The 17256-nt window shown below is 52.2% G+C and overlaps 2 protein-coding genes across 2 annotated transcripts; one reads left to right on the top strand and one right to left on the bottom strand.

The window, feature by feature from the left end:
• The first annotated feature begins 979 nt into the window (after nt 1-979).
• Nucleotides 980-5115, top strand: LOC123077566 (coleoptile phototropism protein 1). The gene is made up of 3 exons (XM_044499854.1): nt 980-1990; nt 4249-4572; nt 4651-5115. The coding sequence occupies exons 1-3, from the start codon at nt 1205-1207 to the stop codon at nt 4921-4923; spliced, it is 1383 nt and encodes a 460-aa protein (XP_044355789.1). The 5' UTR covers nt 980-1204; the 3' UTR covers nt 4924-5115.
• Nucleotides 5116-5222: 107 nt separating this feature from the next.
• LOC123077565 (uncharacterized) lies at nt 5223-8622 on the bottom strand. Its single transcript, XM_044499853.1, has 6 exons — nt 8263-8622; nt 7935-8169; nt 7684-7846; nt 7376-7593; nt 6905-7277; nt 5223-6812 (listed from the first exon to the last, which is right to left on the bottom strand). The coding sequence occupies exons 1-6, from the start codon at nt 8422-8424 to the stop codon at nt 5456-5458; spliced, it is 2508 nt and encodes an 835-aa protein (XP_044355788.1). The 5' UTR covers nt 8425-8622; the 3' UTR covers nt 5223-5455.
• Between the last annotated feature and the right edge of the window lie 8634 nt (nt 8623-17256).

Raw genomic sequence — 17256 nt, 5'->3', positions numbered from 1 at the left:
GGCCAAAATAAGCAAGATCGTTTTAAAAACTCTAATGCATACTAGCTTTAGCGACAAAAAAAAATCTACAATGCAAGATATTCAAACTGGAGTGAAAACTCGTGTGCACCCGGATGAACGGTGAAGTCGAGAAATAGTAAAAAGCAATATAAAGAATTGATTTTTTTTTTGCAACAAATAAGTTCATGTGGTCTCAATTCATGCTTTTTTAAAGAAATAACATTCGTGGTGCTCTACACAAATGAAAAAAAAACATCGGTGTTTATAAATCTTTACATTCCTGGTGCCCAGAAAAACAAAATCAGCGTCTAAAAAGATTCAAAAATAGTTTTCATAGCAACAATTTTTTTAGAACACAAAATTTTTCATGTATTTACGAAAATTTGCACAGAGTTCAAACACGTGAACATGTTTGTTGGTAAAAAAAGAATTTTTTTTATTTTTTTTATGTTTTTCTTTCTATTATTTTGTTCTTTTGGGTGCAGATGAGCCTCAAAGCCAAAATGTCCTCCCCACTACTTATTTTGATGAAATCGAGCCGTAGAAGTTAGACCTAGGCATACCTCAAGCGGAAATACTGCTAATGCAGCATTTTAAATATCAAATAAGTACATTATTGCTTATTGTGTGTGTTGCTCCCTAGCCCTCCTAGGATCACATTGAAGTCATTGTTGTTCCACGGTGATTTCATCAAATTTGAAGCTCCACGACTCCGGCTTTAGTATAGACAACTTGTGATTGCATGGGCATGACTGCGTGCGTGTACGTGCATCGGTGTTCGGTGTTTCTGAAAAAAATACAACTGACATTTTGTATGAGAGTTAGGCAACGTGCAACATAATTACACATGTGTAATACTGTACAAACGGCGATGAACATATGCATACACCCAGAAGCACATCACGTCCAACAAGGACAGATGACGCACATGCCACTGTTGGACCTGGACCAGAGATTGATGGACAGTAGCTTGCACATAGTGCTACGTACAACCACCATGAATTTTACTCGGAAAACACAGCCCCCGTTTATCATGGGCAGCCACATATGACATAGTACGACACGCAGCTCCAAAGGCGGGTGTCGCCATCTCTCGCCCACAGCCTCGCCTGCTCTTTGGTCCATACTCCGATGCACGCACCGTTGAGCGTGAACTTGAAGTAGCTCAGCTCCGAGCTCGCGCGCCGCCCCGCCACGCCCCACCATGAAGTCCTCGTCTCAGAGCCACAGCCCCAGGACCCCGTCGCCGCGCGCTCGCGGCACGGCGGCGGCCCCCGGCGCCGACCACGCGCGCTCCTCCTCGGAGCCATGGGTTCTCGCGTGCGTGGACGACACGTGCGTCAACGACGTGGAGAGCTTCGCGCGCACCGTCGCCGCCGTGAAGTCCAAGCCCCGCCCCGACCTGCTCCCGAGCGTGCTGTCCCACTACGCCGCCAAGTGGCTCCCGGACGTGGCCACGTCCGCCTCCGGCCGCTTCCTGCCCCCGGAGAGCCCCACCGCCACGTGGCTCAAAAAGCGCCTGCTCCTGGAGACGCTCGTCGCCGCGCTCCCGCCGGACCCGCCCAGCGGCGCGGCCGCCGACGACGGCATCACGTGCGACTTCCTGCTGAAGCTGCTCCGGGCGGGGAGCATGGTGGGCGCGGACGCGGCGCTGCTGCGGGAGCTGGAGTCCCGCGCGGCGCGGCGGCTGGACCAGGCGACGCTGGCGGCCGTGATGATACCGGCGTTCGGGCACGCGCCGGGCGGGTCGACGCTGCTGGACGTGCCGCTGGTGCTGCGGCTGGTGCGCGGGTTCCTCAAGGAGGGCGGCAAGGGCGCCGGCGGCGGCGCCGGGGCGAGGGTGGCGAGGCTGGTGGACGCGTACCTGGCGGAGGCCGCGCTGGAGGCCGAGCTGCGGCCCGCCGAGCTCGAGGAGCTCGCCCGCGCCGTGCCCGCCCACGCGCGCGCCGCCGATGACGCGCTCTACCGCGCCGTCGACACCTACCTCAAGGTGACCATGCATACATTTTTATCTTTCTCGATCGATGTTGCACTTTGTACTTTTGGTCAATCGCCAGAAGACTGCGTGAAAACTTGCGAGGCCCGTAGTACATGTGTTTTTGCGTTTGACCACTGCATTTTGCATGGGACAGCGTACCAGAGTGGTAGAAGTACATGGTGAACCACTATAGAGTACTGTAGTAATCTCCATGCTGGCATAAAGATCATACTAGCAAAAACAAAAAAATTACTGATATGGTAAATAACCCAACTTTACGATGTCAAACTGTGAGAAGCCATAACCAAAGATCATTCATGTGCATGCAAAATACTCCACCACAGTTGAAAACACTGTTTTAAATTCTCGTCCGCATTCATCTGTCGCAGACACCAGGAGATTTTGTCATAAAACCAAACTGAAAATGCCTCATCATTAGCCGGAGTTACTATGCCTGTTGGTGTGTTTGGTCACGGGAGCTCCGACTGCTACACAACAAAATGTTGCCTGTTGTCACGCATATCTAATTAATCCCTTTCGTCTCTAGTCCGGTGCCCTTTTGTTCTCATCCACGCCACTGTTTGTCCTTTGTTTTCCCGTGTAAGCAACTTCAGTGCTCACACTCAACAGTACAACTTACCACTACGATATTCCCTTCGGATTCATCTCATAATGTGTGGACGAAGTTGTCAGGCTGGGGATCTTGCAGACGGCCAGAGCATGTTCTGTAGATATTTACAGCCATATATAGCTGCCATGGCAGACAAGATTCATCTTTTAGTTTCATGGGCATTGCCGCATGCGTATCACAAACTCAGAGCTTTTCGGATCGAAATGCATCCCGACAAATCAAAGTGGATGTCATCCGCTGCTCCATTGTTCTTCGCATTTCACAACGTTGTGTTGTCCCTATCATATTCATCCATCCCAAATGTTGGTATGCGTTGCTGCTCCCTGAGAGAGACGGATTCGCGTGCAAAATTAAGACAAGAAAAAGAAAGATGTTAATTCTCTTTTTTTTTTACTTGACTGAAGCATGTTCAGTTCAGTGTTGTCATTTTACAGTTTCTCAGTCTTTTAACTAGGAGTAAACGCTTGGTTCACCTCTAGTTGGTGACCCTTCTGAATTTATACGTATTATAATATCAGGTTTATCTCTCTCTACTCCGACGCCTCAATTCTCTGAAATCTTATAGAATTCATGTGTTTTAAAATCATGTTGGAATTCATTGGGCGTGGCATCACAATCCTACGTTCTTTCTATTTCTAGATTTATAAACTCCTGACCCGCAAAAAAAAAGATTTATAAATTCCCACAATCCTAAGAATCCCCGAAGGGGTGGGCTAGAGGAGGAAGAAGAGTGCCCAACCGTTCAATTTCTATCCAACCACTAGGACAAAATCCACTTAGGATGATTTTTTTTCCATAAGCAAAGTCGGGGAAGGTGTGTACCATGCAAAAGTTAGGCCTCTGGACCATTCACATTTTTTGGGGGTGTTTAATAGTTTGCCCTATATTGTGTCAATGGAGGTGTACCCGGGGCCCCACGAATCCTTCTCCAGGGAAATTATCAAAGTGGGGGAAAAGTGGCGGATGATCAATTTTCCCCGCAAAACCGATATATGCTCCTTATTGTCGGCGACCCGAAGCGAACAGGCGATGGGGTTCCTTGCCTCTCCTTGTCGTCGGCACTGATCTGCTTCATCTCTTGTGGCCCTCAGGGCCATGGACGTGCGACGAATCCCAGCTCTTGCCGATGGGAGGGTTTTGATGTTTTTTTTAGTTTGGTTAGGGTTTGTGTCCTGCTTAGTAAGGCGAAGCGGCAACTGCACCGGCTCCCTGAAGATGGAATATGGTTCTCCCTACTTGGCACCTCCGTCCCGACGGTGCATTTAGAGTCGTCCGAGGGTGTGTGAAGGTGTGTCTCCGACGGATCCGTGTGATTCAGTCGATGTTGTCTTTGGTGAATCCGCTTAGATCTAGTTTGCGATCGTGTGTCTACGGGTGGAGTGATGGTTGCTATTCTAGTGTGTTGGTCATGTGCCACCTTAGCATGATTAATTCACGATTTTCTACTACAACAAAGTTTGTCCGACTTCAGTCACGGAGGGCAACAAGGCGACTTCCTTCTGTTCATTCCCGTGCTTATATTCATCGCTAGGTGGTATAAGGACTTGAGTGGATTTGTACTCCCATAATATTGACGATTGATTACATTAAAAAATCATCACGAAAAGTTGTTCATTTCCAATTTCGACTGATGTACCAGGCACACCCAGGCGCCGGGAAAGAGGATCGCAAGTCGCTGTGGAGGCTGATCGACCCCCGGAAGCTGTCTGCGGAGGCGGCGGCGCACGCCGTCCAGAACGACCGGCTGCCGGTGCGCTCGGTGATGCAGGTGCTCTTCTCGGAGCACGGCAAGCTGAACCGCCTCGCCGACCTGGGCGCCTCCTTCAGCGGCGCCAGGGTCCCCTGCAGCCCGGCGGCGGCGCTGGACCTCCACTCCGGCAGCGGCCGCTGTCCCTCCAAGCGCGAGGCCCTGGCGCAGCACCAGGAGATGCGCCGCCTGCGCGAAGACGTCGCCAGGCTCCAGGTCCGTTCATCGGACATTTTCCAACTCTGGAGACAGCTCTCATCCGCCAGTGCGTACGCTGACATGTCTGGGCTGCAGGTACAGTGCAGCGCGCTGCAGGAGCAGGTGGAGAGGCTGGGCTCGGAGAGGAGGCGTCGCGGCGGCGTCGGCGGCGTTGGCGGGTTCAAATGGAGCACGCTCTGGTTCGGCGGCGGCGGCGGCATGGGCGGCGACGTCGCGAGGATCGAGGACTCGGAGAGCGGCATGGAGCGGCAGACGCCGGCGAGCGGCAAGAAGGGCAGGGCGAGCATGGCCACGGCGACGCCGACGCCGACGCGGCGGACCCCCAAGTGGCGCAAGTCCATGTCATGAGAGGAATCGAAGCCCGCAGCGGCGCTCAATGTTTACCGGGGTTCTTCTTAATTTGTCTCTCCTTTGGTTACAGAATTACAGTTTCTAATTTGGTACTAATAGATCAAGAACTATATGAATTTAACAGTTTATAAGTCTCTCTTACTTCACAAATCATGAAATAGTAGCACACACGCCAATCTGATTGCTGCAGATCACTTACTAGAAATGTTTCCGAGATTACTGACAGAGTTCTTCAAACCTTTGCGAAATCAGACAGAGTTGTTCAAACTATGCCTTACTCACAGAAACATATAATATAAGAATTGGGTACTATCTTTTTTTCACAGATCAACAAATAGTTGTACACACACACCAATGTGATCACATAAGGGTGATCACTAAACTAACCACAAATGTTCTACAGGCAGAACTTCAGATACAAGTCTGGAAGCTCATCACTAACTTATTCAGCTACAGAAACAAATAATAGCACTTCAAACAAATGATAACACACCACATGGAAAAGAATAAACACAGGGCTGAGATAGCCTCATTTGTGTACTGCTTTCTTGATCGCCTGCTTGCATTTGCTGAGGAACTTGCTGCTGCTCGTAGAAACCGAATCCTCGTAGCCGTATCTGCGATCATCGTCGCCACCCACCTTCGGTTTCCTGCCTGCACAGTCTGAGCCTCTCCTCACTCCCAGGATCTTGGAAGGAGAGGATGGCAGGGACCGGAAACCCCTACCGCTATCGGACCTTGGGAACCATATCTTCTTTTCCACTTTCTCCTCCTTGATGTCAAAGCTATCCCTGCATCTTGGTGTGCCATGGTGAGTTGCGGCACTCTGACCACCGACATCGACGATCTCATCAACACATTCAGTGATCTCGTCAACACATTCGGTGATCTCATTCCTGCAGCTCTCGTCTTCGTCATCGATTCTACTTTGGATTTCCTGCTCATCGTCCGAACCGTTCTCCTCGGCGGCATTGTGATCTTCCGAGGAACGGTGTGCCACTTCATTTCCTTCTTGTTGGTCCTCCATGAGCATATGGAGCCACTTATCAACATGGCCCTTGCCTCTGTAGTTCATGTTTTCATTGTCTTCTGCTCTGGCAACACGTCGAGGATGAAGCATGTCATCATCCTTTTGCACTGGTAGTGACTGCTCTGTGTGGTACCTCGGCGTCCCATACACGCCGGTCGCTCTATATGGAGGACTTGGTGGAACCGAGGGGGTCCTTGGAAACGAGACTGTCTGGCTTGCATGATGAGATCTTTCGGTCTCGGACTCGAGCATGGCTGCCTTGCCCTTACCATCTCTTGACTTGATAGGTGTACCAACACCCCTTGATGCCATGCTCTCCTTTCTTTCCCTTCCCCTGCTACGATGCCGCTCTCTGACCGCCGATTGTTCTAGCTTCTCCCTTACCGACGCTCTTCCTCTGTCAGTGTAACTCCTGTTTTCATCAGTAGAGATGGACCTTCTTGGGAAGCTTATCACCTTGGAAGGTTGTTCAGTGTTGACATAACTCATTGTTGAAGTCCCTTCTCCAATCTCTTCCCCCTCCAGGGAAATGTTGTATGCATCTGAAGTCTTCTGAGCCTCCTCCAAGAAAACCCTCAGCTCCTGTTTCAGAGGGCTGCTTCTCGATACTCTTTCTGGCAAGTACCTGAAACTCTCACAGTGCCTTTCCTCTGGGATTTCATCGTCGACCCGGTACCTCTTCCTTGCTTGATCAATGAATGGCTTCACCTGCCTCTCCAGATCATCCCTGTGCTGGTACTTCTTGCGGAGCTCGGTTTCAGACGAGTCACACATTGCTCTCTGGGCCTCCAGTCTCGCCATCAGAGTACTGGTTGCAGCCTGGTTCAGCCTGAGTTGTTCCTTGTACACAACGCTCCTGCATTTTGCACCACAATGAAAAATTAGCACCAGTTAATCAAGATTCTGCAAAGAAACTAGCAGCTCTTGGTTTTGTAGGATCATCCTTACTGGTGCATGGCGTCTCTGATCATCTTCTCGAGCACTGTCTTGTAGTTGGCCTGGGCGTCTGCCAAGCGACGGCACTTCTCCACTCGCCGACGCCTCTTGATCAGCTGAGCCTCCAGGTCCTGGATGGCTACCCTCTCCTCCTCATTCTTCTGCTGCATCTCGGTCACCTCATTCTCCATTTCAGTGAGCTCAGCTTGCTTCTTCTTCGCCTCCTCTCTTTGCCTCAGCGAGTCCCTAGCCATGGCTATGGACAGGTAAGGATTGCTGATGTAGCCGTCGACATCTGGGTTGTTGTTCTCTTTCATCATCGAGTTACCACCATGGCCGTGGACTGCCAGGTTCTCGTCCTTCTCGCCGGAGAACTTCTTTGCAGCTACAGGAAAAGCAGTCCCTCAATCGTCCATAGCTCTCATATGCAGATGTGACGAAAACGAGGAAATTAATGCAAGAAATTCTCTGACAGGCGCATACCGATCAAAGGATAATTGGACCTCACTGGTCTGTTGGCGTCAAGGGATTTGAGCACCGAGTTGTCCGAGCCCCTAGCGGAGACAATGGCGGCGGGCGCGAGGCCCACTTTCTTCTTCATTTCGGCGAAATGGTGCGGGAACGCGTGCGCCTCCACCGCCTGCAGCGAGCTCAGCTCCTCGCTGGCCCCATCGGCGAAGAGGAACGCGAATGCTCGGTTCCTGCACGTACAGTTTCAGAACAATCCGTCAGTTCGCCTGAAACCTGTTTGGGTAGTCGGGGTCAGCATGGTGCGTCAGACAGGAGGTCACCTGAAGTCGGTGTTCTTGGAGGCGAAGATGGAGAGGAACTGATTGACGGAGATGCCGAGCTGCAGATCCCACCACGGCACGAGGAACTCCAGCTTGTTGTGCTTCTTCCTGGACGCCTGCAGCTGCATGATCCGCAGGTTGCTCGGGACCGTCCTCCCTCCCCCTGCAGATCGATGAAGACCCAGCATCAGAATTCAGTTCAGAGGACAGACTAACAGAACAGACATCTCAGGTAAACGAGTTGTTCTTACTGGCGCAGGGGAACCAGTGGTGGACGTCCCAGGCGAGGGGCGAGGCGGCGTCGGCGTGCAGGTAGAGCACGTTCCCGTAGGCGTCGACGCGGAAGAGCGCCGGGTCGAAGCCGGCGTTGCCGAGGTGGTCGAGCTGCTTCCAGAGCAGGTTGGCGAAGCCGCGCGGGTTGGCGGTGGGCGCCGCCTCCGCGTCCACCACCGGGAACGTCTCGTTCAGGTCCTTGGCCCGCAGCGCCTGCACGCACCAGACCAGATCGGATCACGACGCGGCGTCGGGAGGAGAGAAGGGCGAGCGGATCTGCGGGGGAGAAGGCGGGCAGGTAGGTACCTCGTGGGGCTGGAGGACGTAGGGGAGGAAGGCGCCGGGCGGGCCGTGGGCGTAGGGGAGGCCGAGCGCGCCGCCGGCGCCGGCGCGGCAGAGCCTGGCGTAGGCCTTGGGGTAGCCCAGCGCGTCGTCCACCGCCCTCTCCTCCTCCGTGAACGCCGCCATCGATCTGCGCCGCCGCCGGAGTACTACCTAGTACCACTACGGAGCAATGTTGACTGCTGTGTCGGGAATCGGGATCAGGTGTCTGATGATGACTGAGGTGTGCGCGGGCTGCTGAGCGGTGAAATACAGCTGATTATTTTGGCTTTCTTCTGCCGGAGGGGAGGAGCGTTTGCCTGCGAGTCTCTCTGCGCAACGGTCGGCACGGATGGGGACGGACGGCGAGAGCCGTTGGGTTGGGGCTGGTTCAAACTCGGCACGTGAGGGGGCACGTGGGGCGGGGGCGAGTGAGTCTGGCTTGTGGGGTGGGGCGGCGGACGGCAAGTGCGTACTGTGCACAGCTGGCGTACACTACGTACTGTAGTGAGTATACGTAGTACGAGATTGTATACCTGTATTACTTCTCCTTATTTATGGCGATGATTAATTACCGATTGATGTGGGGAAATGCTTTGATGAGTTGGCATTGATTGATTCATCCGTGCGTGTCAGAACGACACAGCATGCAGAGTGGGGGCCGCGGAGTTTTATTTAGGATGGCAGCCGGTCCACACAGCTGGATTTAAAATCAAATTTTTTTTAGACAGGATTTAAAATCGATGGTTTGTTTCTTTCGGCCGGTTTGAAATCCGCGGTGAGCACGAGCCCAACTCGACGCCACCAACTCCCGGCGCGCAAGCCTATCGTAATCATGCGTGGCTTCAGAGGCGATCGGACGACAGCCGCGGTGGCCCGCCCAAACGAATGGCCAGCGAGTAGTCCTGGCCATGGGCAGCCCGGCCCGAACGGCCTGGCCCGGCCCGAAAAAGCCCGACCCGGCCCAGCCCGACACCGCTCCCAGGCCGGGCTCGGGCCTAGATTTTGAGCCTAAAGACCGGGCCGGGCCCGGGCCCATCGTTTTCGCGTTTTCCTGAAGGACGGGCCGGGCCGGCCCGAAGCCGGACGGGCTTTTACGTGTTCGGGCCGGGCTTGGGCCCAAAAAAAGGCCCGACGGCCGGGCCGGGCCAGGCTCGGCCTGGGTTTTTTGCGTCGGGCTTGGCTAGGCCCGGCCCGAAGCCCGGCCCGGCCCGAGGTATGGCCAGGTATACCAGCGAGGCTGAAGCTGCTTGGACCGTGGCGGCACTCTCCGTGTGAACATTTTTTGAACCCGTTTTCTGCATATTCTTTTAATTGTTTGAACCCTTTTTGAAATTGTGAGCGATTCGTAAAAACATGAACAATTTTTTAAAACCTGAACAATTTCTGCAATTCCAAACATTTTTAAAAAAATATTTAACATTTTTTGAATTTTTGTTTTTCTTAAAAAAGGAAAGGATAAAACAAAAGCGCGGTAGAAAACCCAATTTTTTTTTGTTTTAGGAGCCTTCTAGAAAGTTTCGCAAACAGGTAAAAACAGACAAGAAACACTTAAGAAGGCTCGCAAACCAGGGATCGATGTAACCTATATGGGCCGGCCAACCTCGCCATTCCCGTGTGTGAAACCTTGACTATGGTCGTCCTTACTATTGTTGCCATCATATCTCGCAGGGAGCAAGGCACCAGACGGACGACGTGTCGTCTAGGCACTTATATGGAGGTGATCTGCTCCACCAAAGGTGAGTATATTTGCGTGGAAGCTCGTATCAAACTCGTTGGGCACTTGGGCTAATAAAAATACCCAAACGTTGGAGCCTACTCACTCGTGTCCGCTCTGTGTGATGGAACTAAAGGATACATTCCATGTATTCTACAGGTGCCCTCGAGTGGTGGAGCTTTCACGTGCTATGGCAAAACAATGGAACTTGCCAAACATAGCCAGAATTTGGAATACTGATGATGAATGGTTCTTCAACGTGTTGCATGATCAGGGGAACATTGACCACATGCGAGTACTGACGGTCCTATGTAATCAAATAGTCCACGACAAGAGGCCTTTCCTTGTCGAAGCATCATGCAGATTTTTGCTCACCTATGACGCACCTTTAGTACCCATCAGATGATCTTGTGAATGTTAAACAGAATGTTGTTATAGATTAAGAGGCTGTTAATATTTGTAGTTATCTCCTTATCTCTTATAACAACCTATGTAATCTCGGCTATGCCGTGTCCTAGAGGCTGCATATATAAACACTCCCCCGGCCGCCCTATGGGCTATGCCGAATCCCAATCTTCTTCTACTGTTTCACATGGTATCAGGCCATCACGCGTAATCGCACGATGGGTTCCCCGACGGTCTCCGCTTCCTCCTCCGCTGCTCTCTCAACTCTATCCCTGCCCGCCGCCTTCAACAGGCCGCCGGCGTCTGCCGTCCCCTCACCATCTGCTAGCCTTATCACCGCCAAGCTCACCACCTCCAACTTCCTCCTATGGCGAGCTCAGGTTCTTCCTCCTCTGCGCATCGCCGGAGCTACGGGCTACGTCGACGGCACCCTCCCAGCCCCTGCCAAGCTCCTGGAACCCGATGAAAAGGGTGAGCGCGCTCCAAACCCTACGTATGCCAACTGGTACCGTTAAGACCAGATTGTTCTCAGCTACCTCCTCGCCTCTCTCTCCGATGAAGTGCTGCAGCAGGTGCATCGGTTTGAAACGTCACGCGCCATCTGGGCGTATGTCGAGGAGATGTACAACATCCACTGCCGTGCCAGCATCGTCCAGATCAAGCTGGACATGGCGGTCTTTCAGAAGGGCAATCTCTCCATGGCGGACTACTTCGCCAAGATCCGCGCCAACGCCGACCAGCTTGCTGCCGTCGGCCGTGCCATGCGTGATGAGGACATCATCACCGCAATCATCACCGGCCTCGACAGCGACTACGAGCCACTCATCACTGCTGCCACGACTCGCCTTGATGGCATGTCTCTTGTGTTGGGGAACGTAGTAATTTCAAAAAAATTCCTACGCACACGCAAGATCATGGTGATGCATAGCAACGAGAGGGGAGAGTGTTGTCCACGTACCCTCGTAGACCGACAGCGGAAGCGTTATCACAACGCGATTGATGTAGTCGTACGTCTTCATGATCCGACCGATCAAGTACCGAACGTACGGCACCTCCGAGTTCTACACACGTTCAGCTCGATGACGTCCCTCGAACTCCGATCCAGCCGAGTGTTGAGGGAGAGTTTCGTCAGCACGACGGCGTGGTGACGATGATGATGTTCCACCGACGCAGGGCTTCGCCTAAGCTCCGCAACGGTATTATCGAGGTGTAATATGGTGGAGGGGGGCACTGCACACGGCTAAGAGATCTCAAGGATCAATTGTTGTGTCTCTGGGGTGCCCCCTGCCCCCGTATATAAAGGATCAAGGGGGAGGCAGCCGGCCAAGGGGAGAGGCGCGCCATAGGGGGGAGTCCTACTCCCACCGGGAGTAGGACTCCTCCTTTCCTTGTGGGAGTAGGAGAAGGTAAGGGGGAAGGAGAAAGAAGGAAGGGTGCGCCCCCCCCTTCCCTAGTCCAATTCGGACCAGACCATGGGGAGGGGTGCGGCCACCTTTTGAGGCCTTTCTCTCCTTTCCCGTATGGCGCATTAAGGCCCCATACGAATTCCCGTAACTCTCCGGTACTCCGAAAAATACCCGAATCACTCGGAACCTTTCCGAAGTCCGAATATAGTCGTCCAATATATCGATCTTTACGTCTCGACCATTTCGAGACTCCTCGTCATATCCCCGATCTCATTCGGGACTCCGAACTCCTTCGGTACATCAAAACTCAATAAAGCTGTCATCGTAACGTTAAGCGTGCGGACCCTACGGGTTCGAGAACTATGTAGACATGACCGAGACACGTCTCCGGTCAATAACCAATAGCGGGACCTGGATGCCCATATTGACTCCCACATATTCTACGAAGATCTTTATCGGTCAGACCGCATAACAACATACGTTGTTCCCTTTGTCACCGGTATGTTACTTGCCCGAGATTTGATCGTCGGTATCTCGATACCTAGTTCAATCTCGTTACCGGCAAGTCTCTTTACTCGTTCCGTAACACATCATCCCGCAACTAACTCATTAGTCACAATGCTTGCAAGTCTTATAGTGATGTGCATTACCGAGTGGGCCCAGAGATACCTCTCCGACAATTGGAGTGACAAATCCTAATCTCGAAATACGCCAACCCAACAAGTACCTTTGGAGACACCTGTAGAGCACCTTTATAATCACCCATTTATGTTGTGACGTTTGGTAGCAAACAAAGTGTTTCTCCGGTAAACGGGAGTTGCATAATCTCATAGTCATAGGAACATGTATAAGTCATGAAGAAAGCAATAGCAACATACTAAACGATCGGGTGCTAAGCTAACGGAATGGGTCAAGTCAATCACGTCATTCTCCTAATGAGGTGATCTCGTTAATCAAATGACAACTTATGTCTATGGCTAGGAAACATAACCATCTTTGATTAACGAGCTAGTCAAGTAGAGGCATACTAGTGACACTCTGTTTGTCTATGTATTCACACATGTATTATGTTTCCGGTTAATACAATTCTAGCATGAATAATAAACATTTATCATGATATAAGGAAATATATAATACTTTATTATTGCCTCTAGGGCATATTTCCTTCATCTTGGGGAGTTTTACTCCCACGCCATCGCCTTCGAACGCCGTCGTGAGTACAACGCCGCTCGTCTTCATCCCAGCGGCTCCTCCGTCAACTACGTCGCTCGGGACTCCAACGGCAACACCAACAACAACCCTCCCAATCAGGGCAAGGGCAACTACCGTGGCAAGGGTCGCGGCAACGGCGGTGACCGCGGCGTCTACAACAACTCTCGCGGAGGCGACCGTGGGAACCGTGGCGGTGGTGGTGCGCGCCAGCAAGGCGACTTCGGCGGCAACCGAGGCGGTGACCGCGGCGACTACGGCGATCGCGGTGACAACCGCGTCCAGTGCCAGCTCTGCCGCGGTCCTGGGCATTATGCCTGGGAGTGCGGCCAGCGCTACAACCACGCCTTCCAACCCCAACAATCCAAGATGGCTGGTCTCGCTACTGCATCTCCTCCTTCCATCTTAGGAGATCCCGCCTGGTTCACTGACACCGGCGCCACCGACCACATCACCGGCGACCTCGATCGCCTCATGATCCGGGAGAAGTATCCAGGGAGGGATCGCATCCACACAGCCGACGGTTCAGGTTTGCACATAGCTCATCGTGGTCATGCAATTCTTCCTACACCCTCTGCAAATCTGAAACTTCGCAATATCTTGCATGTCCCTAATGCTGACAAAAATCTTCTTTCCGTTAATCGTTTTGCCGTTGATAATCATGCTTATCTAAAGTATTACCCTACTCATTTTCTTATGAAGGATTTGATCACCAAGAGGGTTCTACTTCAAGGCAGATGTGAGAATGGGCTCTATCCCATTCGGCCATCACCTCCTCGTGCTTTGTCTTCGGTTAGGACTGCTGAAGATTGGCATGCAAGACTTGGCTATCCCTCCACGCAAGTTGTTCAGCAAGTTTTATCTTCAAATAAGCCAGCTTCATCTAGTCGGTCTTTGACCCATGTGTGTAATGCTTGTCACCAAGGCAAAGCACATCAGCTACCTTTCCCTAGATCATCGAGTGTTTCTTCCTTTCCCTTAGAACTTATTTTTTAGGATATGTGGGGACCTGCCAAAACCTCTTCTGGTGGGTTCCAGTACTATGTCTCATTCATTGATGATTATAGTAAGTTTGTTTGGATTTATCTTCTCAAACGGAAATGTGATGTGTTCAGTCCGACTGGGATGGTGAGTACGAGAAACTCAGCAACACATTTTTCGTCAACTTGGTCTTATGCATCACGTTTCCTGTCCACACACACACATCAACAGAACGGTTCTGCCGAAAGGAAACACCGTCACATTGTTGACATGGGGTTATCTCTGTTATCACATGCGTCTATGCCTCTTCGTTTTTGGGATGAGGCATATCTTTCAGCTTGCTACCTCATAAATCGACTTCCTAGTCGTGTCATTGGCAACACAAGTCCTATGGAAAAACTGTTTAACACCAAACCCGACTATACATCTCTCCGTACGTTTGGGTGTGCTTGTTGGCCCAACTTGCGCGCCTACAACACAGACAAACTTGCTTTTCGATCTCAAAAATGTGTCTTTGTTGGGTACAACATTCGTCACAAGGGCTACAAGTGCTTACACTTGCCCATTGCCCGCGTGTACATCTCTCGCGATGTCACGTTTGACGAACAGGTTTTTCCATTCGCTAGTCCTCTCCCCTCTCCCATACCACCCAGGGTAGCCGAACATTCCATATTGTTATTTCCGCATGACCACATGAACTATTGTACACCTGGTTTGCGTGCTAACTTGGATGCAGGATCTCCCACGGCGCAGAAAATCCCAGGCGAAACCACCACGGGATCCCAGGAGGATCCCGGTGACCGATCCGAGGCTAATCCGGTCTTGGATCCCGCGCTGTCGGCGGACAGCGACGCGTCTCCCCCCGCGCCAGGCAGCGGCGGTGCAGCGGCCTCCGCAGTGGGCCGCGTGGCGCCCACTGACGGGCCGGCCTCCCCTCCACCCACACCCGCGCCAGTGGAAGGGTCCACACCTGAGCCGGCTTCCCTCCAGCCCGACATGCCTCGGGCCGAGCCACATGTGGCTTCAGGGCGGGTTGCCGCTGCAGTTCCTGCCACCCCGCCAGCTACCGGCTCGGGATCCCAGGCGGATCTCGGTCCCGCTCGCCCTGCCGTTGGTACGGGATCCCAGGAGGATCTCCCTCCTGGATCTTCTGCTTCACGCGGATCCGATGCTCCGCCCGGCCACACCATGGTGATGTTGGGGAACGTAGCAGAAATTCAAAATTTTCTACGCATCACCAAGATCAATCTATGGAGTAATCTAGCACCGAGGGGAGGGGAAGTGCATCTACATACCATTGTAGATCGCGATGCGGAAGCGTTGGAAGAACGCGGATGAAGGAGTCGTACTCGTAGCGATTCAGATCACGGTTGATTCCGATCTAAGCGCCGAACCACGGCGCCTCCGCGTTCAACACACGTGCAGCCCGGTGACGTCTCCCACGCCTTGATCCAGCAAGGAGAGAGGGAGAGGTTGGGGAAGACTCCGTCCAGCAGCAGCACGACGGCGTGGTGGTGATGGAGGAGCGTGGCAATCCTGCAGGGCTTCGCCAAGCACCGCGGGAGAGGAGGAGGGAGAGGGGTAGGGCTGCGCCAAGAGAGAGGATGTCTCATCTATATGGCAGCCCCAAAACCCCCACTATATATAGGGGAGGGGAGAGGCTGCGCCCCCATCTAGGGTTCCCCCCCAAGGGGTGCGGCCAGCCCTAGATGGGACTTGGGGGGCGGCCAAAGGGGGAAGAGAGAGGGGGCGCCCCACTAGATGGGCCTTAGGCCCATCTTAGCCTAGGGTTTCCCCTTTTCCTGGGCCCTGGGCCCCCTTGTGGGAGGCGCACCAGCCCACCTAGGGGCTGGTCCCTTCCCACACTTGGCCCATGCAGCCCTCTGGGGCCGGTGGCCCCACCTGGTGGACCCCCGGGACCCTCCCGGTGGTCCCGGTACGTTACCGATAGCACCCGAAACTTTTCCGGTGACCAAAACAGGACTTCCCATATATAAATCTTTACCTCCGGACCATTCTGGAACTCCACGTGACGTCCGGGATCTCATCCGGGACTCCGAACAACATTTGGTAACCACGTATATCTATTCCCTATAACCCTAGCGTCATCGAACCTTAAGTGTGTAGACCCTACGGGTTTGGGAACCATGCAGACATGACCGAGACGTTCTCCGGTCAATAACCAACAGCGGGATCTGGATACCCATGTTGGCTCCCACATGTTCCACGATGATCTCATCGGATGAACCACGGTGTCGGGGATTCAATCAATCCCGTATACAATTCCCTTTGTCTACCAGTATGATACTTGCCCGAGATTCGATCGTCGGTATCCCGATACATTGTTCAATCTCGTTACCGGCAAGTCTCTTTACTCGTTCCGTAACACATCATCCCGTGATCAACTCCTTGGTCACATTGTGCACATTATGATGATGTCCTACCGAGTGGGCCCAGAGATACCTCTCCGTTTACACGGAGTGACAAATCCCAGTCTCGATTCGTGCCAACCCAACAGACACTTTCGGAGATACCTGTAGTGCACCTTTATAGCCACCCAGTTACATTGTGACGTTTGGTACACCCAAAGCATTCCTACGATATCCGGGAGTTGCAGAATCTCAAGGTCTAAGGAAATGATACTTGATATTAGAAAAGCTCTGAGCAAACGAACTACACGATCTTGTGCTAGGCTTAGGATTGGGTCTTGTCCATCACATCATTCTCCTAATGATGTGATCCCGTTATCAACGACATCCAATGTCCATGGTCAGGAAACCGTAACCATCTATTGATCAACGAGCTAGTCAACTAGAGGCTTACTAGGGACATGGTGTTGTCTATGTATCCACACATGTATCTGAGTTTCCTATCAATACAATTCTAGCATGGATAATAAACGATTATCATGAACGAGGAAATATAATAATAACCAATTTATTATTGCCTCTAGGGCATATTTCCAACAGTCTCCCACTTGCACTAGAGTCAATAATCTAGTTCACATCACCATGTGATTAACACTCACAGGTCACATCACCATGTGACCAACATCCAAAGAGTTTACTAGAGTCAACAATCTAGTTCACATCACTATGTGATTAACACTCAATGAGTTCTGGTTTCATCATGTTATGCTTGTGAGAGAGGTTATTAGTCAACGGGTCTGAACCTTTCAGATCCGTGTGTGCTTTACGAATGTCTATGTCATCTTGTGGATGCTACCACGCGCTACTTGGAGCCATTTCAAATAACTGCTCT

Source organism: Triticum aestivum, chromosome 3D (assembly GCF_018294505.1).
Source record: "Triticum aestivum cultivar Chinese Spring chromosome 3D, IWGSC CS RefSeq v2.1, whole genome shotgun sequence".
NCBI classification, from domain to species: Eukaryota; Viridiplantae; Streptophyta; class Magnoliopsida; order Poales; family Poaceae; genus Triticum; species Triticum aestivum.
This window is presented reverse-complemented; position numbering and strand designations above follow the sequence as displayed.